Below are 24,938 nucleotides of genomic sequence, written 5' to 3' on the forward strand. Positions count from 1 at the left end.
ATAACAAGAATGTAGGTAGGAGGCTGAATATGCAGCCTTGCAGGGCATCGGTGTTGACGATTATGATGGAGGAGGTGTTGTTTCCTATTCCCGATTCCAGTCTATGGGTCAGGAAGTCAAGGATCCAGTTATAGAAGGGGTGCAGAGACCTAGGTCTTGGAATTTAGAGAAGAGTTTATTTGGAATTAAGGTGATGAATGTGAAGCTGTTGTCAATAAATAGGACCCTGACGTAGGTATCCTTGTTTTCCAGATGCTCCAGGAATGACTTTAGGGCCAAGGAGATGGTGTGTGCTGTGAACCTGTTGTGCCATTAGGAAAATTGCAAAAAATCAAGTCAATCTGGTAGGTTGGAGTTGATGTAAGCCATGACTAACATCTTGAAGCACTTGATAATTATGGAGGTCAGAGTCACCGGGTGGTAGTCATTGAGGCATACTGCATGATTTTTCTTTGACACCAGGATAATTGAGTTTTTTGAAGCAGGTGGGGACTTCAGATCAAAGTAAGGAGAGGTCAAAGATGTCTGTGATTACTCCCACCAGCTGGTCTGCACAGAATCTCAGTGAACAGCCAGGACTCCATAAGGGCCAGTTGCCTTCTGTGGGTTAACTCTCAAGAAGGCCTATCTGTGGCGGTGATCATGGGTACGGGTGCACCTGAGTCTGTGGGATAGATGATCTTGTTTCACTGACCTTCTGTTCAAAGTGAGCATAGGATGCATTGAGCTTATACTAATGTTCGTGACTCCATTCGACTTCTCTTTGTAACTCATTATGTAATGTAAGCCCTGCCACAAACGATTGGTATCTGTGTGATTGGTCTGGGTCCCAAGTGGGGTAAAATAGTAGGGCTGGTTGTCACCAAGTAACTTCCTAGAATTCCCGCCCTTGGAATTGACTAGGTTTTTTGCTCCTCTCCCTAGATTATTGGCTGCTGGGGTGTGTACAGGACTTGGAGATCTTGGTGCTTAGCTTCACATGATAGTTGGAAAAGACTGCTCCATTGAGCCTATCATGGGTTCATCATGGGTGATTCTATGGGTGAATCTATTAGCAAGAAAGAAATAGCAAGACATCTCAATAGAAATTGCCCCATTGGGCAGACACAGCATTGTTCATGAAAGGCAGGTCATGCTTAATTAATCTACTGGAATTCTATGAAGACATTACAAGCACGGTGGACAATGAGAACCCAGTAGATGCGATGTATCTAGATTTCCAAAAGGCATTTGACAAGGTGCTGCACAAAAGGCTGCTGCGTAAGACAAAGACGCAAGGCGTTACGGGCAACGTATTAGCATGGATAGAGGACTGGTTAACTAACAGGAAGCAAAGAGTGGGGATGGATAAGTGTTTTTCTGGTTTGCAATTAGTGACTAGTGATGTACCTCAGGAATCAGTGTTGGGACTGCAATTATTCAAAATTTGCATAGATGATTTGGAGTTGGGGACCACGTGTTGCGTTTCGAAGTTTGCAGATGACACAAAGAGTGGTAGAACAAAGTGTGCAGAGGACTGTGAAACTTTGCAGAGGGACATAGGTAGTTTAATTGATTCGGCAAAAGTCTGGCAGATGGAGTACAATGTTAAGAAATGACAAGTCATCCATTTCGGTAGGAATAACAGTAAAACGGACTATTATTTGAATGGTAAAAAATTGCACTGTGCAGATGTACAGAGGGACCTGGGTGTCCTTGTGCATGAATCACTAAAGGTTGGTTTGCAGATACAACGGTAATTAAGAAGGCAAATGGAATTTTGTCTTTCATTGCTAAAGGGATTGAGTTTAAAAGCAGAGAGGTTATGTTGCAGCTGTATTGGTGCTGATGAGGTCACACCTGGAGTATTGCATGCAATTTCTCCTTACTGGAGAAAGGATGTACTGGCACTGGAGGGGATGCAGAGGGGTTGACTAGGTTGATTCTGGAGTTGAGAGGGTGTGTTTATAAGGAGACACTGAGTAGACTGGGATTATATTCATTGGAATTTAGAAGAATGAAAAGGGATCTTATAGAAACATATAAAATTATGAAGGGAGAAGATAAGGTAGAAGTAGAAAGAATGTTTCCGCTGGTAGGTGAAACTAGGACAAGAGGGCAAAGCCTCAAAATTAGGGGGAGCAGACTTAGAACTGAATTGAGAAGGAACTTCTTCACCCAGAGGTTTGTGAATCTATGGAATTCCCTGCCCAGTGAAGTGCTTGAGGCTTCCTCATTGAATGATTTGAAAGCTAAGATAGATAATTTTTTGAACAGTAAAGGAATTAAGGGTTATGGTGAAAGGGTGGGTAAGTGGAGCTGAGGCCATGAAAAGATCAGCCATGATCTTATTGAACGGTAGAGCAGGCCAGATGGCCTACTCCGGCTCCTGGTTCTTATGTTCTTGTGGATGAGTGCAAGTCAGGTAAGAAACCAAGCTGAAAGGCTAGTTAAATGATTTACCAGCATCCACTAGCTTCTGCTGTGAATCAAAGTCAAACAAACAGTCTCATGCTCATCTTAACGTCAGTACCAGATCATCAAATACTAACTTTACACTTACATTAGATTAAGTTGATTTGACTTGCAAGTCTCACTTCAAGTTAAGCCAATGCATATGCAAGTCAAAATATCAAATAGCAACAATACCTTATGTTCAATTCATGGCTTTTTAAACAAAATATAGTTAAGCAAGTGTCTTCTAGGCGCATTTCCACCCCAATGCATTATATTGTATCAGGACTTTGAATGTATCTCTTCTCCTGTTGGAGCAATACCATGAGGGGACACGAGCTGATAAATACACTCCCATTAACTGCACATTTCATTCATGCTTATCTTGCTCTCCTACCATTCATCACAAACACAATGCCAAGCATTCTTGACCTGGAAATCAGTTAAGATCCAGAAGTTGCAACTTTGAATGTGGGCACTGGCAAAAGGCAGGCAGACATACACCACAATGGGAAAGTGAGCCTTTAGATGTAGTCAATCCACTTCACACCTCCAAATTTTAAAGTTGTGTCTATTACCCCGGATTTTTGCATGGGTTCTGGAATGACCCAAATGCATCTAGCCCATATGGAACTCTGTCTAGAAACTTTGTTTTCCCACCTTTGGTTGGACTCCCTGCACATTTGGAGAGCCACAAAAGGTGTGTGTGTGGAGCACAGGTGGGGTGGTGAGCTGATCGAAAGATCCACCATATTTCTCCAACACTATACTGCAACTCTGAATTCAGTTTAAAGCAAACCTTCCAAAAAGCTTCCCACCCCCCCCCCCACCTTAGATTGTCCATCTCACTCCCATGTCCCCTCAAATCCCATGCTCCCCATTTCAGTTCATGCTGGACTCACTGGATGAGTACAATCGAAATTATTTTAAACCACTGGAATTAAATTAAATGTTTAAAAACCTGATAAAACTGTGACTTAAATGCAACCATCAGCAGGAGGTTTCCTTGCCCATGTTTAACATGAAGCCACAAGGGGTCCAAAATAAATGTTGAAGACTCCCAGGGTAGCTCCCTCCTGGCTGTATGTTACAGTGCAGGGAGTTCTGCTGGGTCTGTCCTGTGGGTGAGACAGGACATATCCGAGGATGGTGATGGTGATGTTTAGGACATTGTGCGTTAGGTATGATTTTGTGAGTATGACAATGTCAGGCTGTTGCTTGACTAGTCTGGGAGACAGCTCTCCCAATTTTGACAATGGCCCCCAGATGTTAGTAAGGAGGACTGCGCAGAGTTGTTCGGGCTGTGTTTACCATTGCGGTTCTGGTGCCTTGGGAAATGCCATGTGGTCTGCCCGGTTTATTCCTTTTTTATCAGACATTTTAGTGATTGCTTACATCTGAGTGCCTTGTTCAGACATTTCAGAGGGCAGTTAAGAGTCAAACACATTGCTGAGTCTGTAGGCACATGTAGGCCAGACCAGATAAAGCTGTCCAATTCCTTCCCTAAAGAATAAGTGAACCAGATTAATTTTTCCAATAATCAACAGTTAAGTGGCCATGAGACTCTCAACTCCAGATTTTTACTGAAATTAAATTCCATCATTTGCCATGTGGGATTTGAACCTGGTTTCTCGAGTGAAAGTCTAGCAATAATATCCCAGAGGCAACTCTTTAGCTGGTCGTAAATAGTTGAAGCCACTGCTGCTAACTGCATTTAGTACCTTTCTCCAGTGTTGTAAAACTTATTTCCAAGATGTAAGCATCACTGGCAAAGCCAACCAGCTTGGAGAAGGTGGTGGTGAACTGCCTTCTTGAACTGCTGCAATGCATTTGCCCACCGCAATATTGGCTAGTTCCAGGATTCTGAACCAGCAACAGTGAAGAATAGTGAGAAAGCTCCATGTCAGAGTAGGGCTACAGTTAATGCATGAGTCAGTGTTGTTAAGATGACAGGTTTCCTTTCTTCATTGGGTTATACTGAGATTTAGACAGATTTTATCAATTACATATACCGACTTGCAAATCTAGTTAAGGCCAGTCCTCCTTCAAGACTCCTCTGCCATTTGAAAAGATCATTACTGATTTGAATTTGCTGCCAGGCCACAAATGCAGAGTCCAATTTTACAATTTTCTCACAATCCAGATTGTTAGTCCATCCCCATACCTAGTTATACCAGGCACACTCCACAACAACCAACAATGTAGATGGGAGTAGACTGGTTCAGAGATATTTGGTGAGGCAACAAAAGAAACCAGCTTCTGTATTGAGATATTTAACAATTTCATTCTGACCACTATTGGCTAAAATCTCTATTTAAGGAGATATCATTAATATTCAAATTGAAAAAACCTGAGGCACAGGTCCAATATCATCATCATGTTGAGGTGGATTCAGCTTCTCTCCCTGTCCATTCAGCATTAGCAGTGCCTCAGACTTCTCAGATGTGGAACCATTTATCTTCAGTGACTAAGTTGGACCTTCCTCTTTGTCACTAGAATTCAACTCCTCACAAACAGTGACCTCACGCTCATCACAATGAAGCTCATTCAACAAATCTTCATTACAGAAAGGTACCTGGTCTATAATCATTTTGCAGATTCCTTGGGAGACCACATGAAACAAAACTCAATCTTTGGTTTTGGCAACTGCCACGTTTCTTGCCATATTCCATGTCATTCAGGCCTCTATAAGATTCCACCTTTTGTCATCTTTTCTCTTTGAATAATAATTACCACTAACAATTCTACTTATCCCTCCACAATCCCAATACCTATTTTCTCTGAAAAGTGAAACTAAATACTTCTGCCTTTTCCTCACTTTATAATATCAGTTTGTCTTTCCCATTACTCAGCTCGATAAGCTTAAGGAAAGTTTTTTTTTAAACTATCCTTCATTCTTTCCTTAATTTTTATTCATATCTTATATGAGCCTTTTTAATCTCTCATTGCCTATTCCCTTATATCTTTTAAAATACAATAAATGATAAAACAAACACATGATTATTAAATTGGCATTATGAAAGATTTGCCACTTATACTTAAAGTCAATAGTCCCCAAAGTCTGCAAGATTTAGATAGAAGTATCTGGATGCATTAAAAGTAACTTCTCTTTTCAAAGTGCATGACAGCAGAAAGTTCAAGTAAACCTTACATGTGACATATTTTCCCAAAACATTACCAACCCCAATGACTTCATTGAGCAGAATAGACAAACTGAAGGAAACTCAACAGGAGGCTCAATCAGAAAATGAGAATAAGCAAAGAAAATAAGTTGGACATATGCCATGCAGACTGAGTTGAGTAGCAGGTTCTACTAATGTCTGCCAGTTGTGATGAAGACCGTGACTTCAGGTTGATCGTGTGCTGCTGGTGATTAAAGATCAGACAAACTCTTTTGGAGAGGAGCTGAAATTCCCTTGAAGAACACAGGAGCAGGAGTAAGCCACTCAGTCCATGATTCTGGATTAGTGGTGCTGGAAGAGCACAGCAGTTCAGGCAGCATCCGAGGAGCAGTAAAACCGACGTTTCGGGAAAAAGCCTTTTTACTCCATGAGCCTGATCTGCCATTCAATGAGTTCATGGCTGATCTGTGGCTCAATTCCAGATACCTACCTTTGGCCCAAACCCCTTAAGACACCATTTGAATGACTTGGTAACTCAGTATGATCTTTAAAATCTGAATGAACTGCTGAGTTAATTTGTAAGATCAGTCTTAGTTGTATCTGCCATCTAATGTGTAATATAGAGCTTAAATTCCATGCAATTTGCTTTTTATATTAATTCATGTCAAATCTGAGTGTTGGCAAATAAGATAGATACCATTTTGCAGTTGTAGATCCATCAAAGCTTGGTTGATTATCCCAGCTGTTTAATATAGAGAGGCTGAAATTGAGGCTAGGTCCAACTGCTGAGAATAGCCAAGCGTAGAATCAAATTAAGAACTAAGTTATTAAATAGAGTCCAGGGTCATTATGTGTGGTAACTGCATGATGGATAGACCTTATTGTGGTTCACAGTGACTACATCTGTAGCACGTGTTGCTTCCTTCTGGAACTCTAGCTCAGAGTTGATGAGACGGAGCCGGAGCTTTAAACACTGTGACACATCAGGAGTGGGTGAGTTACCAGGATGCTAGGTTTCAGGAGGCAGTAACACCCATTAAATTAACTACCTTTAATTCAATCAGTGGTCAGGAACAGGAAGATATAACTATGATTGAGGCTGGGAGATGGATCCAGGAGGTGGTGCTGAAGGAGCCTCAGCCCTTGAGCATGTCTAACAGGTTTGAGATTCTTGCCTCCTATGCGGACGAGAGTGGGGGCTGTAGGGAGAATGAGCAAATTGACCATAAAACTGTGGTATAAGGAGCCATTCAAGAACAAGGAGAAAAGAGAGATGTAGTTGTAATCGGGGGTTGTATAGTCAGAGGAATAGACTCTGTTCACCATGACCAGGATTGAGAGTCTTGAAGGCTATGTTGTCTGCCTGGTGCCCAGGTTCAGGATATCTCCTCAGGGCTGCAGAGGAACGTGGAATGGGAGATGAAAGATCCAGTTATCATGGTCCATGTAGGTAGCAACCGTGTAAGTAGAAAGAAGTTCTGCTGAGGGAATATGCACAACCAGGGGCTAAATTAAAAAGCAGAATCAAACGGTAATAATATCCACATTATTGCCTGAGCCATAAGCATATTGCCATCAAGATTAAAGAGGTAAATACGTGGCTCGAAGATTGGTGAGTGATTGCTTTGAATCATGGGGCATTGGCACCAGTACCTAGGGGAAGAAGGGAACTGTTCCAATAGGACGGGCTCCAACTGAATCATGGTGGGACCAAGTCCCGGTGAACCACATAACGAGGGCTGTGGATGGAGGGAGATTTCAGTTCAGTTGCATGGAAAATTATGGACAAAGTTAACGGTGGAGAGAATTGCTCAGCAGAGGTTATTAAAGTTTCGAGAACAAGTAATAGGACATAATATGGAAAAAGTCAAGAATCTAATCAGGCACAGAAGATAAGGGGACAACTATGAGAAGGGGAGCAATCAACAAAGGACTGATAGCTAAGTGTGTTTGTAGCGCAGATTGAAATTGGAAGGCATGATGTTGTGGGTAGCATATATGGTGCTCCAAGGAGATTATGGTTGAGAACTAAAGATCCAAGGACAGACTTCCTATTGAATGGACAGGCAGATGAGCATAGGGGCCATACTTGTTAGTAAACTATGAGTGAAATCATAACAAAAAGTAATTATAGAGTCAGAAGGTGCAGATTATGTGTACGTTGAGTTGAGGAACTGCAAAGGGTAAACAATTCTGATACAGTTCTGAAGAAGCCCCACCGAACCCCAAAATGTTAACTCTGAATTCTCTTCACAGATGCTGCCAGACCTGCTGAGCTTTTCCAGCAACTTCAGGATGTTGGGGAGAAAGTAAATCTGGAGATAGAAAAGGTATGTAAGAAAGGCAGTATTACAATAATCACACAGAACTTCAATAAGCAGGTGGACTGGGAAAATCTGGTAGGTAGCAGATCTCAAGAAAAGTAATTTGTGAATGTCTGGAGATGGTTTTTTGGAGCAGGTTGTGGTAGAGCCCACTCTTCCAGAGAGGAGCTGAAATTCCTTATGAAGAACACAGGAGCAGGAGTAGGCCACTCTGTTTGAGAGTCTGGTCTGCCATTCAATGAGACCATGGCTGATCTGTGGCTTAATTCCAGATACCTGCCTTTGGCCCAAATCCCTTAAGACACAAGCCAACAGATGATTCTAGATTGGGTGATGTATAATGAGGCAGACTTGATTAGGGAACCTAAGGTGAAAGAACTCTGGGGGTTGCAGGGGGGTGGGGTAATGACAATAATATGATAGAATTCACCCCGCTGGAATCAGATGTAACATGATATTACAACTCAGTAAAGGTCATCTACAAAGACATGAGAAAGGAGCTGGCCAGAGTTGACTGGACAGGAAATCTAGCAGGAAAGATGGAAGAGCAGGAGTTTCAAGGGTTAATTTGGCAGGCACAGCAGAAATTCATCCAAAGGAAGAAGAAACAAACTAAGGGGAGGGTGAGGTAAACATGACTGACAAGGGAAGTCAGAGACAGCATAAAAGCAAAAGAAAAAGTGTACAATATGGTGAAGATAAGTGGGAAGCCTTTAAAAGCCAGCAGGGGATAACTAAAATAGCAATGGTGGGGGGGGTGGGAAGGGAAGAAGATGAATGAGTATAAGATATCTAGTAATATAAAAAGAAGAATGCAAGAGTTTTCTTTAGGTATCTAAAGAGTAAGAGAGGCAAGAGTGGACATTGGATTGCTGGAAAATGAGGCTGGAGAAGTCATAACGGGGAACAAAAATGTAGTGGAGGAACTGAATCAGTTTCTGAATCAGAAGACACATGCAACATATGGGAACTTCAAGAGAGTTGGGGCAGAGGTAAGTATAATGACAATCACTAAGGAGTGGATGCTGGGTAAGTAGAAAGGTCTGAAGATGGATGAGTCACCCAGACACTATAGGCTTCTGACGGAGACAGCTGAGGATATTGTATCATCATTGGTGGTGATATTTCAGGAATCACTGGTGTCAGGGAGGATCCCAGAAGACTGGAAAATGCCTAATGTAACACCCCTATTTAAGAAGAGAGGGAAACAGAAGACAGGAAACTTTAGGCCAATTAGCCTGACCTTGTTTATTAGTAAGATGTTAGAATCCATTATTAAGGATGAGATTGCAAAGTACTTGGTCTTATAGGGAGTCAAAACCAAGGCATATAATCTCAAAATCAGGGATAGGACATCTAAAAACATTGTGGCGACTCTTGGAATTCTTTACCCCAGAGGGCTGTGGAGATGTGGAAGCTCAATCATTGAGCAGGTCTATACAATAGGTTTCTGGAGACTAATGACATCAAGAGATGTGGAGACAGTGTTTGGAAAGTGGCACTGAGGTAGACAATCAGCCATGTTCTAATTAAATGGCAGAACACATTCAAAAGGCTGTATGGGCTGCTCCTGTTTCAATTTCCTGAATAACATTCTATATAACATAGAATAAACACAATATCTCAATATTACAGAACAGTCACAGAGAAAGCAAACCAAACTAGTGAACATAGTTATCAACCACACCAGATTACTGTAAGATCTGTAGCATCTGTAGCTCTCATTTCTTCCAATCAACTATATCATAAAGAAACACAACATTATTTTTTTTTCCTCTACTTAAATAGAAATGTTTGCCCATTAAACAAAATGAAAACAGAATTATATTTGGAAGGACATGTTCTTGAAATTTATGCTCCTGACATTTAGCCTCATTTTACAAAATACAGATCAAAGAACCGGGCATTAAAGTGCCCAAATGGCATCCATCCTAGATTTCTAGATCGAGCCTTATGACTGAAAACTGTGGGCATTGTAAATTAGATACTATATAGTAATCTACACACTATGTTTTTCAATTCATTCTCTGATTGATCTCCTTTTTCTGGTACAAGTATATTTCTCATTGTAATGCTGACAAACATAATTTCTACTTCTTTTTGTCACACAAATTAAATGTTGATTATTTTATTCCAATGGGAGAAAACAGATTGCCGACTAGTATCGATTGAATGTTTTCTCTTTTCAAAATATTGCTCTTGTAATTGTCCATGCTCATCCAAGTTGAAACAAATTAAGTCAATAAACCAATGTTGCACTTCCTGGTATAGTATTGTAACATTGTAAAAGAATTTCTAGACCACATCAAATAATTCATAATCAACGCAATTCTCAAATGATGCAATATTGATTGCAAATATCAGTAACTGGCACAAAATAGCACTTTGTTTTAACTGGTGTCCAGAGTCACTGCAAAAATCTTACACCAGCTGAAACAACGAAGTCTGTATTAAGGCTACTGGAGAGTGTGAAATGTAATGGCATTGGTGTTGAACATTGTCATCATCATAGTAAGTCTGTTATCATATTTATTGTCTGTTGCTCGGAGGAGACCTGAGAGAGATCAACTAGCTTGGTCATATCTCAGATCAATTACTTGTTTACACTCCAATACTTTGATCATATTTGCATAAACTCCACTGCCAAAAGGATAGTTTTTTTTATATATGTACCTATGTTTTAACAGTATTTGGAAAGGTTACCACATAATCAATTCAATGCTAAGTACTAAAGTATAGTAATCATCTCGTGGTTCTTACTGCAATGTTGACAGTGTCAATGTAACTCATGGAGATGTAATTGTTGTCAATCACTGCACACTTTGGGAAGCAACACAAAGGAGTGAAACATCAGTAAATTAATGCCCAGTATGGACTCTGGTCAAGGCCAATTGGTATCAAAACATTTTTTGATTTCAAGTCCTTGTCTTTGGATGTGAAATGTTTTATCTCAGACCCAGATCCCTAATGAATGAAAAGATAACTTGGTTTAAATCCAAGTTCAGCAAACCGAGCATAGCGTGCTTAAATACATACACGACTATTACAAACACTGTTAACCATCAGCAAAAGGAATATAGAAGGAAATAACAACAACATAAATCAAACTGTATGCATTCACATGTCGGTGTAAATCAGCAGGTGCCTTAATGGCTGGGCTCGGATCAACTTACTTTGATTCCTTGTTGTTGGGTAGTTAGGGTGAGCTTGGTCTCGTCTAAAAGCAAAACTTCGCAATAAAATTCTTCCTGTGCAGCACAGAAGCAACCCATCGCTGCATGTAGAGCTAGGAGAAGATTACGATAGACGTGAAGTCAAATAACAGCCCAGTTTCAGCGAAATATTGTCCAGCTTGAACTTTAGTTAGTCAAATACATGGGCTGATGCCATTACACAGTTCCAGTTACTCGGAGCGTGATAAATCAAACTGTATCAGCTGGTCATATGAATCTCCGCCTCCTGAACCCATTTTTTTCTCCCCCCCCCGGACGAAATCGCCACTGAGATATAGAATGGAAACTGTTACATCCTTGAAATAAAATGTAATTCGAAATATCCCGCTGATCAGTTTCGGCGAGTTGGTTATTGGAGGTGGAATCTGGGAGAGGAACAATAGAGACAGAATTTCAATAATACTACACGTAACAACTCGCACTTTAGTACGATTGAGCTTTCATAAATAATATTAAACCCAAAATAAATTTTCGTCCCTGTAATTAGTTCGAAATTGTGGAAAAGTGAACAGTTACTTTTAAATTCATGTCTCCACAGGCTCCTTTCATTGAAATGAAGCTTACGCTCAAATGAAAAAGACTACAGCTAAATAAGTGTGAGCTATACTCACCAACAGTTAATGGACTAATCGCTGGTTATAACCTATTATGGGATGTGAATGATAGCCTGGTACGGGTTAGGTGTACTCCTCACAGACCTGATTCTCACCCAGGCGTCCCACACATTGAGGATCGGTGATCTCTCAAACACTCAGCTGCATTCTTTAAGACCTCGTCTTTTACTTTCTTCAGTCCAAATGCGGTGTTACACACACAAGCAGCGAGGGGAGAAGCCGCTGATCGGTAACACCATCGCTGGGTGTGAAGCTCGAAGCTGCGAACCTCCCACTGTCTGGATCAGACTGGGTTACACAGCTCCCTTTCCTCTCTCTCTCTCGTTATGTGTGACAGTTCCCGTGTCTCTCTCTCTCTCTCTCTCTGGGTCACAGAGCTCCCCTCTTTCTCAATGGAACGGTGTAGCGCAGTCTTTTTCTCAATTACTCTCTGTGGGTTACACAACTCTCTATTTTCCAGTGTCTGTGATCAAAGCTTCTCTCTCTCGCTGGGTTACATGGTTTCTCTGTCTCTCTCGCTCAATGAATTATAGTTTCCCTTCCTATCTCTCGGTTGCACAGCTTATCTTTCGGTTCCACAGCTCCTCTCCCTCCCTCCAGGTCACAAAAAGCTCCTGTCTCTCTCTCTCTCTCTCTTTATGCTTTACAAAGGTTCTCTCTCTGTCTGGGTTACACTGTTCCTTTCTCTCACTTTTCACATGTTTACAAATGATCTATTCCTTCCCTCTCTAGACCGATCCCGCTTACCGCAGTCTGTCGTCTCGTTATTCCTGTTCCTGCTCCAGGCCGCCGTTTTCTCTTCTTTCGACACCGGCTTTAAGCTCCGGTGCTGCTCCGGTAACCGAGGAGACGCCGCCGCCCGTTCACCAGAGCGTGCGCGCTCCCGCCCCCCTCCTTGCAGCCTGGAACTTGTAGTCTCAGTTGGACAAAAGGTTTCCTAGCAGTCATCAATTATCAGTCCATTATCATCTTAACGTTGAGTTTATAAGTAACCAAGGAGTTATCCCCTTAGTTCTTCAATATTAATTCAAGGAAAGCTGCCTCCAGTTTGAAACTGTGGTCCAATGCTTTCCATTTTCACTGACCCCATTCCCAGAAATCGTCAAATCCTGCTTGATCTGAAGCGGGATTTTCTTAATATGTCGAGTTTGAGACCTTCTTTCTTCCCACCTTAAAAAAAAGCAGCAAATAATAACCAACAGTTCAGCATGTCTCTTTATAAGCTACTGACATGATCAAGATACATGGGTTTTGTAACTAAACCTGCCAATTTAATTTATATTCAGCATTGCTTCTCTGTAGTGGACAAAATTAGACATATTCGCTTCAATACTGGAACGGTGGGATCAAAATTTGCAAAAATAACAACAAAATCGTTGATGCATTTCTAGAGATTCTGGATATATTGTACCGAACATACTGAACTTTTACATTAAACTATCATTTAGCAATTGATGGATTAGGTCTACAGCAGTTCACAACTTAAATTAAAGATTAGGATGTGGGACCAATTGTAATATTTCCATTTGAGACAAAACTGAGTGGAAATGTAAGTTTTCAAGAGGACTTGGATTGCCTGACACTAAGTAATAGGCTGAAATATGGCAGGTGAGGTATAATGTGAATATGAGTGAAGTTATTTACTTCATTAAATAATTGAAAGTGGGAATATTTATTAGATGATAAGAGGCTGGTAACTGTAGGTGTCCAAAAGGGACATGGATGTTCTTTTCATTAGGTGGTATCTAAGTGCAGCATATAATTAGGAAGGAAAATGGTAAACTGGCCTTCATGACAAGGTGATTTAGAGTTCGAAAGAGTCTTGGTGAGATGCACCAGCATTATTGTGTACAGTTTGCCTCCTTATCTAAGGAAGGATATACTTGCTTTAGTGAGGGCATGCAACAGAAGTTCACCAGACCAGTCCCTGAACAGGCAGGATTGTTTTATGAGGAGAGATTGAGGAAAATGGATCTGCCATTTCTAGGATTTTGAAGCAAGAGAAGTGTTTTCATTGAGATTTACAAAATTCTTACAGGGTGTGACAGAATAAATGTTGAGATGTTCTCCTGAGTAAAACCAGGGGATTTAAGCTCAGGATAAGACACACGTTATTTAAGAGTGATATTTGTTTTAATTAATTGCATTTTAATAATAATCAAACATGTATTTAAATTCAGGTGCCTAGAATATTAGTTTGGGATCCTGCATTACCAGTTCAATGACATTACTACTCTTTAATTATCACCATCCCCCCAAACACACACAAACAAGTGTTGAATTACTTGAGGTTTGCAACTGCATTCATCCAGCAAGTAAACAGTATTCTATCATTCTTTTGATTTGACCCTTGTAGATGGTGGAACTTGTTTTGGAAGTCAGAAGGTGAGTTAACAGTGCAGCACATCAAGCTCTGACTTACTTGTGCAGCTGCAGTATTTATGTGATTTGTCCAATTAGATCTCTGGCTAACTGTGACTGCCCCCCCCCCCCCCAGATATTGATGGAAATTTGGTGATGGTAACATATTTTAATTTCAAGAGAAGGTGATCTCTTGTTGAAGATATCACATTGGCTAGTACCTGCGAGGAATGAAAGATGCTTGCCACTTCGGTGGCTCAGTGGTTAGCACTGCTGCCTCACAGCACCAGCGTCCCAGGTTCAATTCTAACCTCGGGTGACCGTCTGTGTGGAGTTTGCACATTCTCCCTGTGTCTGCGCGGGTTTCCTCCAGGTGCTCCAGTTTCCTACCACTGTCCAAAGACGTGCAGGTTAGGTGAATTGGCTATGCTGAATTGCCCACAGTGTTAGGTGCATTAGTAAGAGGGAAAATGGGTTTGGGTGGGTAACCCTTCAGAGGGTCTGTGTAGACTTGTTGGGCCAAAGGGCCTGTTTCAACACTGTAGGGAATCTAAAAAATAGTAATAACCTCAGCCTGAATATTCAAATGGAACAGAATACAATGCCTCCATGAGAAGGCCTGAAACAATGTGATTTAGCTGAAATGATTGGGATCCAACAATTACAACTATCTAGCTTTGCACTAAATATGACTTGTGTCAGGACAGTGTCTTATGATCTTCTTTATCTCAATTTTACCAGGGCTCATTGGGGTCATACTTTGTCAAATGGTGCCTTGATGTTCAAGCATTAACTCTCACTTCATCTCTGAAATTCAGCACTTTTGGCTATATTTGGATCAAGGCTGGAATGAGGCCTAGGCTTAGATTGTTCTGGGGATTTAGAATTGGTGAGCAAGTTACTTGGGAATTAAGGTTTACTTGGTAGCACACCCAACAACACATTCCAACATTTTTCTCTTTGAAGATGATGATTGTGTTAAAAATTTCAGCATTTCCTTTATCTTTTACTTCCTTATTTTTCTGTGCATCTATCCAACCTTCTACATAGTTTCATGTGACAAATCAGAACTTTTCAGTTTTTACTTCTCCCTGTTGTTCCTTCTTTTGTTTGTCCAGTGAAGCATACAAAGTTTACATCTGAAACACTAATCTTCCATCAACATCTTCTGTTTTTTATTTTAGCTTGAAATTTTCACTGCCATTCAGAACATTATGTACAGAAACAATCAAAACATTCCATATCAATAAGGGCAACATTTAGAGAAATAAAATCTGACTTTATAACAACTCAAGTCATTGGAACAGCACTTCAGTTCAAATCAATGGTACAATAGCTATTTCCAATGATATGATTTAGTATGAAGTTCATTGTCTGTCACAGTACATTGTGACATTTATTCCTGATACAAGGTTAGAAAAGAAAGAATTTACATTTTGTAGGTCCTTTCAAGTTCTCAAGGTGTCTAAAATGCTTCATAGCTGATTAATTGATTTGAAGTGCAGTCAGTTATTTTGCACAGCAAGGCAAATTGCAATGAGACAAGTGATTAATTAATCTATTTTAGAGATGCTAATTAAGGGGTAAATGTAGGACAGGACACCAAAGAATTTCCTGCTCCTCTTGAAGTCGTGCCCTGGAAACCTTTAAGTTGAAATGATTGGAGAATCAGCCCTTTCATTAAAGGTGTCGTTCAATAAATGGCACTTCTGACAAATCAGTGTTCCATTAGTACCACACTGAACTGTCAACCCAGACTATGTGTTTATATTCCTGGAGTGGGGCTTGACCTCATGGCTCACTGTAAAACCAAAATAACTTCCTGGGCAGCTTCACAAATTAGTATTTTTATTGTCCATTGTAGAATAGGTTGGCGTGTATCTTGAGAACATGTCTAATGTCTGGATTCTGAGAACAGCAATAGAGGAAGCTTGTCTTCTGAACTCATTACATTACTTTCCTATTATGTGCTCCTGAATATATTAAACATGATGGCAATCTTTGTTTTTCAATAGGCTATAGCACTAAACAGTCTTTGTAATTTTCAGTTATGTTTAATTTGTTTGTGTGTCAGTGAATTATGGAAAAGTTTGTAATAACAGCAAGCACATTAAGGGACATTTATTTACACACTCTATTTCACAATAAAAATACTGACTTCATCACTCAAGAGACTCATTGTGTTCAACCTTTTTCCCCCTTGTGTTTATTTTCCAATCAAGCCCTTTAAAAATTCCCAAATTTACTGATAATTTATTTCACTAAATACAGGAACGTATTAAAAGTGCCATTGGTTAAAATGTTGACCTTGTGCTCTGACACACATGATCCGGAATTGACATTCGTTTCTTCTTCTTCTGGATGTAAGTATTCCCCTTAGGAGGTATCTGTAATGACAGTACAGGACTGTCAGTTGCAGGACACATCTTGCTGATAAAATATAATGTTAATACCTTCATACCAAGGTGAGCTAAACTTAAAATATGTTGAAAGATTAATTTCTGTTCCAATTTTAGTTCAGTTTACCAGCCTGAAAACAGTATTGGTTTTTTTTCCAGAACAGAAGAGAACAAAGAGTTAGACCAAATGATTTATGTCTAACAGATTCAAATCACATTGGTTCACAGCTGGTTCACCACATCCATCAGTAAAAGGGAGATTCAATTCTAAACAGACAATTTAATTGTAGATCAGCTATAAATTCTGGCCGAATGCTAATTTGCAGCTGCAGTATGAACAAGAAATCAGTGAATGCCATTCATCCATGTAAAAGTGTGATAGAAGCATCATTAACACAGATAAGCTACACACAATGTATTTTCTCATGTGTCGTAAAAGTGTGGGAAATATTGTTCTACATGAAGTAAGTGAGAAAAAAAATTGTGAAATATTTAGTAACAATGAATAATTAATAGAAAGTAGTTCCAATAAAATTCAATATTAGAGCTCTTAGTATATAATACTTCGTGATTACATTGACCTTTTCATTTGAAGCCAGTACAACATCTGGTCCCCCTTGATCCTTCCCCCCCCACCCCCCCCATTATCATCGCCCAAGCCAAGTATCTTTGTCCTGCTCGCTGACATATCTTCTTGAATCTCCTGGTGTCCATAGCAAACATTTCAAAGGTTGCATTTTTCCTTGTAAATGCCTCTTGAACTTAGGCACAGAATTCAGTATGAAGCGGCAACCTTTACAATCACACTGCATTATTTTGACCCGTCAAGCTGGAACCACTGCTTTTATGGTTCATACATACTTCAGGTGCTTATTGCAACAAAAAATGTAGCGATTGTCTTAACAAATATCTCCACTCAATAGACTGATTATGTCATTGACTGTATTCAGTAACAAAACATTCCAAAGGTGAAACCATTACTGCAATGTACTAATTAATAACTTCAACATTCAGGTAATAAATCATGTGCCTGTTCAGAACTGAATATTTATCAATTTGATTTTTTAACAGATTTCTGTAAAAAGGTTCATTTATAATCATTTTGAATATATTATGTACATTTATATAAGATTGATAAATGCATAACTTTTAATGGTGGCATTGTAAGTTATTTTTCACTCATCATAATAGAATCAAATTCTGTTCAAAATTACTCTTTATAATAATATTGTTCAAAAACAAAAGATCAAAAGCTGAAATGGATGATTTATTTCATTAGTAATATTTGTAAGTTGTAGCAAAACATTCACTCTATTGAAGTTGCCTCTGAAATGTCGTGCGTGTGCTCAGCACTTAGATGTTACTGTTTTGTACTCAGTACTTCCCTACAGGCTTATTGTTGTGCCTTGCTGTCTTTCAGTTGACATAGCTAATATACGAAATCATGAACTGAATCCAGCATTTTCTTGGCCTGTCTACCTTTAAAGAAGGAGCTTTGTCCTGTCATTCTATGTGGTTAACATTTTCCCGATACAAGAACATTGTAAAACTCTTTTTATAAATTATGTTGATCTCATGAATAGTACAGCAATTAAATCAGAAATATGAAAGTAAAAATGCCTTCTTGTCTCCAAAATTAAGGCAATGGGTCACACAGTCCAGGAAGTTTTATGCTCAGTCTCTTATTTGTTCAAAGCCAGGAAAATGGTAAGAATGCTATGGTTGGTATCAATGTCCTCAGATTAAGTCAAAAAGCATACTCAGAATTCTGACTTACAATCATTAATCAGTGACTCCTGCTGGAAAAAGTGTGAATGTGAAATGAGAATGTCTGTGTAATCTTTCCTGAATCACTTCTTTTCTGGGAGGGTTTGTTGAGGTTTGTTGTTAGACAATTTAAAAGAAATTAGATTTGACTCAAAAAGCAGATGATCAATTAAGAAAGTAGTGTTAAATATATCACTTTAATTTATAACAGATTAACTTGATGTGGGCAACACTGTCCAGGTCAGCACTTATTACAGAGCAGCTGAGGTCATTGATGAAGCAGCTGAAAATGAGTGGGCCCAGGACACTGCCCTGAGGACATCCTGTAGCAAAGTTCTGGAGCTGGGATGATTGGTTTCCCATCATCTTTCTTCAGGATACTGTTATGATTCCAGCTGATGTTATTACTGAACAAATCAGACATCAGATTGAAACCTGGCTTGGTAGATCATTGTTTTATTTTGGATTTAAGAAATGGATGTCTGGAAATGCATAAAAGTGGATAACTACCCAGGACCCGATCAGGTGTACCCTATAACTCTGTGGGAAGCTAGGGAAGCACCATACTCTCAACTTTATCCTGTATGGTGTCAAGCTTCTTGGGTTACATTCATCCAAACAAGTGGAGTATTCCATAACACTCCTGACCCTATGCCTTGTAGATAGTGGATAGATATTGGGGAGACAAGAGGTGAGTTACTCACTTCAGAATTTCTAACCTGTGACCTGCTTTTGTAGTCATAGTATTTGTATGGTTGGTCCTGTTCAGTTTCTGGTCAATGGTAACCCCAGGATGATGATAATAGGGGAAATTCAGCAATGGTCAAGAGATGATGGTTATATTTTCTCTTTTTGGAAATGACCATTGTTTGACACTTACACGGCGCAAAAATTATTGACACTTAGCAGCCTAAGTCTGACATTATCCAGGTCATGCTACTTAAGGGATCAAAATAATAACATCAAATTGGGGCAGGCAATAAACAAAGAAATAACTAATGCCTGTAAAAATGGCATGGCAATTATCATGGGGGTTTTTCATCTGCATGTCGATTGGTCGAATCAGCTTGATCAGGGTAGCCTTGAGGAGTTGTTCATTTAGTGTCTCTGCGATAGTTTTCTTGAACATTATGTAATGGAACCGACGAGGGAGCAAGCTATCCTAGATCTGGTCCTGTGAAGTGATACAGGAATAATGAATGACCTCATAGTCAGGGATCCTCTTGGAGAAGTGATCATAGTGTGGTTGAATTTAGAATAAAGATGGAGAGTGTGAAGATAAAAGCCAATGCCAGTGTCCTGTGCTTGAACAAGGGAGACTACAATAGGATGAGGGAGGTCTTGGCTGACGTAGGCAAGGCTTTTATGGTGGGACAGTTGACAAGCAGTGGAAGACTTTCAAAACAATTTTTCAGAGCTCTCAGCAAAAGTATATTCCAGTGAACAGGAAGGACTATAAGAAAAGTAGTAATCTGCCAAAAGTGTCTAAGGAAATAGGAGAGGCTATCAAATTGATAGAGAAGGCATACAAAGTGGCCAAGACTAGCGAGAAACTAGAAGATTGGGAAAACTTTAAATATCAGTGGAAAGCCACAAAAAGAGCTATAAGGTAAGACAGAGCATGAGAAAAAATCTAGCACAAAATATAAAGATAGGTAGCAAATGTTTCTATAAATATACAAAACAAAAAAGAATGGCTAAAGTAAACATTGGTCCTTTAGAGGATGAGAAGGGGCATTTAGTTATGGGATATGATGAAATGGCCAGGTGTTGAATAGGTATTTTATGTCGGCCTTCACAGTGGAGGACACCAATAATATGCCAGTAATTGACAAAGAGATGAAGGTAGGTGAGGACCTGGAAACAATCATTATTTTGGAAGAGGTAGCGTTGGTCTAGCTAATGGAGCAAAGAATAGACAAGTCTGCTGGACCTGATGAAATGCATCGCAGGGTACTAAAAGAGATGGCGGGAGAAATAGCAAGTGCACATGTGGTAATTTTCCAAATTTTGCTGGATTCTGAGGCAAATTGGAAAATGGCAAATGTGATGCCACTGTTTAAAAAGGGAGGTAGACAACAGACGGAGAATTGTAGACCGGTTAGCTTAACCTCCATAGAGGGGAAGATGCTTAAGTCAATTATTAAGGAAGAAATAGCAAGACACCTCAATAGAAATTGTCCTGTTGGGCAGATGCAGCATGGGTTCAGGAAAGGCAGGTCACGGTTAACCAATCTTTTGGAATTCTATGAAGACATTACAAACAAGGTGGACAAAGGGGACCCAGTGGATGTGGTGTACCTAGATTTCCAAAAGGCCTTCAACAAGGTGCCACACAAGAGGCTGCTGCATAAGACAGTGATGTATGGCATTACGGGTAAAGTATTAGGATGGGTAGAGGATTTGTTGACTAACAGGAAGCAAAGAGTGGGGATAACTGAATGCTATTCCAGTGGGCATTTGGTAACTAGTGGTGTGCCTCAGGGATCGGTGTTGGTACTGCAATTATTTACAATTTGCATAGATGATTTGGATTTGGAGACCACATGTAGAGTGTCAAAGTTTGCAGATGACTGGCAGAGAAAGTGTGCAGAGGACTGTGAAACTTTGCAGAGGAATGTAGATACAGTAAGTGAGTGGGCAAAGGTCTGATAGATGGAATGCAATATTAATAAATGTGAAGTCATCCAGTTTGGTAGGAGTAATAGTAAAAAGTATTATTGCTCACATGGTAAAAAGTTGCAGCATGCTGTTATGCAGAGGGACCTGGGTGTCCTTGTGCATGAATCACAGAGGGTTGGTCTGCAGGTACAAAAAGTAATTCAGAAGGCAAATGGAATTTTGTCCTTCCTTGTTAAAGGGATTGAGTTTAAAAGTAGGGAGGTTATGTTCCAGCTGTACAGGGTACTGGTGAACCCACACCTGGAGTACTGCATGCAGTTTTGGTCTCCTTACTTGAGAAAGTACTGGCACTAGGGAGGGTACAGAGGAGGTTCAGTAGGTTGATTCCGGAGTTAAGGAGGTTGTTTTATGAGGAGAGGCTGAGTAGACTGGGATTATATATATATTGGAATTTAGAAGAATGAGAGGGAACCTTATGGAAAAATATAAAATAATGAAGGGAATAGATAAGATAGAAGTAGAGAGGATGTTTCCACTGGTAGGTGAAAGTAAAAGCCTCAAAATTAGGAGAAGCAGATTTAGGACTGAACTGAGAATAAACTTCTTCACCCAGAGGGTTGTAAATCTATGGAATTCCCTGCCCAGTGAAGTAGTTGACACTACTTCGGTAAACATTTTTAAATTCAAGGTGGACTTTTTTGTACAATAAAGGAATTAAGGGACATAGTGAGAAGTCTGGTAAGTGGAACTGATTCCACGAAAAGATCAGCCACGATCTTATTGAATGGCAGAGCAGGTTCAAAGGGCCAGATGGCCTACTCCTGCTCCGAGTTCTTAAGTTCTTAAGGACATGAACCGTTTCTGTATGAGGAGTTGCAAATAGAGTCATAGAGGTGATAGCATGGAAACAGACCCTTTGGTCCAACCCGTCCATGCCGACCAGGTATCCCAACCCAATCTAGTCCCACCTGCCAGCACCCGGCCCATATCCCTCTATACCTTTCTTATTCCTAAACCCATTCAAATGCCTTTTAAATGTTGTAATTGGGCTCCACCATTTCCTCTAACAGCTCATTCCATACACGTAACACCTTCTGCATGAAAAAGTTGTCCCTTAGGTCTCTTTTACACCTTTCCCCTCTCACCCTAAACTTATGCCCTCTAGTTCTGGACTCCCCGACCCCAAGGAAAAGACTTTGCCTATTTTTCCTATCCATGCCCCTCATAATTTTGTAAACCTCTATAAAGTCACAACTCAACTTCCGACGCTCCAGGGAAAACAGCACCAGCCTGTTCAGCCTCTCCCTATAGCTCAAATCCTCCAAACCTGGCAACATCCCTGTAAATCTTTTCTGAACCCTTTCAAGTTTCACAGCATCTTTCCAGTAGGAAGGAGACCAGAATTGCACGCAATATTCCAACAGCGGCCTAACCAAAGTCCTGCACAGCCGCAACATGACCTCCCAACTCCTGTACTCAATACTCTGACGAATAAAGGAAAGGATAGCAAATGCTTTCTTCACTATCTTATCTACCTGCGACTCCACTTTCAAGGAGCTATGAACCTGCACTCCAAGGTCTCTTTGTTCACTAAAGTCTCCCGAGGACCTTACCATTAAGTGTATAAGTCCTGCTAAGATTTGCTTTCCCAAAATGCAGCACCTCACATTTATCTGAATTAAACTCCATCTGCCACTTCTCAGCCCATTGGCCCATCTGGTCAAGATCCTATTGTAATCTGAGGTAATCTTCTTTGCTCTCCACCTCACCTCCAATTTTGATGTCATCTGCAAACTTACTAACTATATGTCTTATGCTCACATCCAAATCAAATAGTATTAGACTGTGTCCAATCATCAGCAAACAACCCACTTCTGACTTTAGCAGCTGAAGACGATAGAGCTTAGAACACTTTTCTGAGGAACTCTTGCAGTGATGTACTGAAGCTTCGATGATTGACTTCCAAAAACCAAAACTACCTTTCTTTGTGCTCAGTTTGACCTCAACCAGTAGAGGTTTGGCCTGAATCCCATTGACTTCAGTTTAATTACAGCATCTTGATGCTATACATGATTAAATGCTGCCTTGATGGCAAAGGTAGTCACTCTCACACCACTCTGGAGTTCAACTCGTCTGTCTGTATTTGAGCCATAACTGTAATGTAATTTGCCTAATGGAAATGTGCAGAATGTTTGTACTTGGTAGAGATCCAAAATTACATAGCTCACTAATTTCCACTCTGTTCTAGCAAGTATGATTAAATTATGAATTTTAATAGAGATGAAATTCAAACCTACAAACTTTGAAGTGTACAACATTAAAGTTTGGAATTAGCTGAGGAGAGGCTGAAAGAGAGTAGACTCAAGACGTAACATGTCTAATCAATGCAGAGCTACAATTCAGAGAACAAATTGAATCCTGGCATTAAAATTGCTAAACCACTGAATGCAAACCAGAAGTCATAAAACAATGAAACTCCACCACTAGTTAGGCTGCACCTTGAATATTTTAATTAGATCCTTTAACAAAGGCACATGAAATCATCCAAGGACAGTACAGTTTCACAGTGGTTAGCACTGCTGCCTCACAGCATTAGGGATCCAGGTTTGACCCGAACATCCAATGACTGTGGGGAGTTTGCACATTTTCCCCATGTTTCTGTGGGCTTCCACCAGATGCTCAGGTTTCTTCTCAGTCTAAAGATGTGCAGTTTAGATGGATTGGCCATGCTAACTTGCCCCATAGTATCGAGAGATGTGTTGGCTAGGTGGGTTACCCATGGTAAATGTGGGGTTTTGGGGATTGGGTGAAGGTGGAATTCTTTTCAGAGGGTCAGCACAGACTCAATGGGCTGAATGGCCTCTCTCTGCAGTGTACGGGTTCTATGATTCTAAGGACCAGAAGTGGTCAGAGAAGAGTCATGAATTTGACCTCTACCATGCATCCATCACTTTGGCCCTGAATTTCCCTCTTTCTCGCACCAGCAGTGCCACTGGTCACTTCTTCTTCAAGTGCATATGCTGTAGTTGGCACATAACATTGGCTCCATTTTCCACTAATTTTCAACGGATTCAAGAGTGGAATTGTTATTGGACTGTGTGAGCTTTTCAGCAGCTGATAACTGAAGCCTAGTTTGTATTCCTCCTGTTCTATCCTGGATAGAGCTCTTCACAGTTTTGGTTCAAACATAAACATTAGAGCGAAATTTCAGAGTGGAGGTCCACCATAGAAGCTTAACACTATCCAGGAAAGAGCATCCGCCTTGACCAGTGACTCGTCCATCATTTCAAACATTCGCACCCTCTGGTTAGAAAGTAAAATTAGGGCGTATGAGATTTGTTTTGGTGGGGCTGTCTGTTAGCTCAGTTGGCTGGATAGTTAATTTGGGAGACAAAGTGCTGCCAACAGCACAGGTCCAATTCCTGCACCAGCTAAGGTTACAATGATGGTCCCATCTTCTCAGCTCTCCCTTCCCTTGACGTGTGGTGATCCTCAGATTAAAGCACCACCAGTCATGCCTCTCTAATGACAGAGAAGCTCTATAGTTCATTAGGACTACGGCAAATTTAATATGCCAGTATTGGTTGAGAATCTGTCAACAGACAGAAAATAGATCATAGAAATAAAAATACCCTTCTAGGATACCAGGCTGTTATTAGTGGAGTACCACAAGGATCAATGTTAGTCCCATAACTGATATAAATGATTTGGTATGGGGCCAATTATAATATTACCAAATTCATTGGTAACATAAAACTTGGTGGGAATGTAAATTCTAAGGAGAATGCAAGGAGGCTTCAAAAGAATTTTGAAGGCAGGCTGAGTGAATGGACTAGAACATTGCAGATGCAATACAAAGTGAATAATTATGTGAATAATTATAACGTGAAGTTATTCACTTCAGTAGATAAAAACAAAGGCAGAATATTACTCAATGCTGAAAGGTTGGGGAATGCAGACGTTCAAAGGGGACATGGGGGCCCTTGCTCATGAATCACTAAAGGCTAGCACGCAGGTGTAACAAGCAATTAGGAAGGCAATGGTATGTTGGCATCCATCACAG

At 40.3% G+C, this 24,938-nt stretch overlaps 1 protein-coding gene across 4 annotated transcripts in view; it reads right to left on the minus strand.

Moving 5' to 3' along the window:
• Positions 1–24,938, minus strand: part of epb41l4a (erythrocyte membrane protein band 4.1 like 4A) — a 338,117-nt gene that overhangs the window by 290,419 nt on the left and 22,760 nt on the right. For 3 of the 4 annotated variants that reach the window (XM_072583689.1, XM_072583685.1, XM_072583690.1), the window contains exons 2-4: positions 16,395–16,474; positions 12,474–12,896; positions 11,053–11,477 (exon numbers count right to left, since the gene is read on the minus strand). In XM_072583689.1, coding sequence (XP_072439790.1) covers positions 11,053–11,151 — 99 coding nt within the window. In that variant the 5' untranslated portion in view covers positions 11,152–11,477; positions 12,474–12,896; positions 16,395–16,474. Of the gene's footprint in view, positions 1–11,052; positions 11,478–11,723; positions 12,130–12,473; positions 12,897–16,394; positions 16,475–24,938 lie in introns of those variants that run through there. The other variant, XM_072583687.1, reaches the window with a different exon arrangement.

Source organism: Chiloscyllium punctatum, chromosome 2 (genome assembly GCF_047496795.1).
Source record: "Chiloscyllium punctatum isolate Juve2018m chromosome 2, sChiPun1.3, whole genome shotgun sequence".
NCBI classification, from domain to species: domain Eukaryota; kingdom Metazoa; phylum Chordata; class Chondrichthyes; order Orectolobiformes; family Hemiscylliidae; genus Chiloscyllium; species Chiloscyllium punctatum.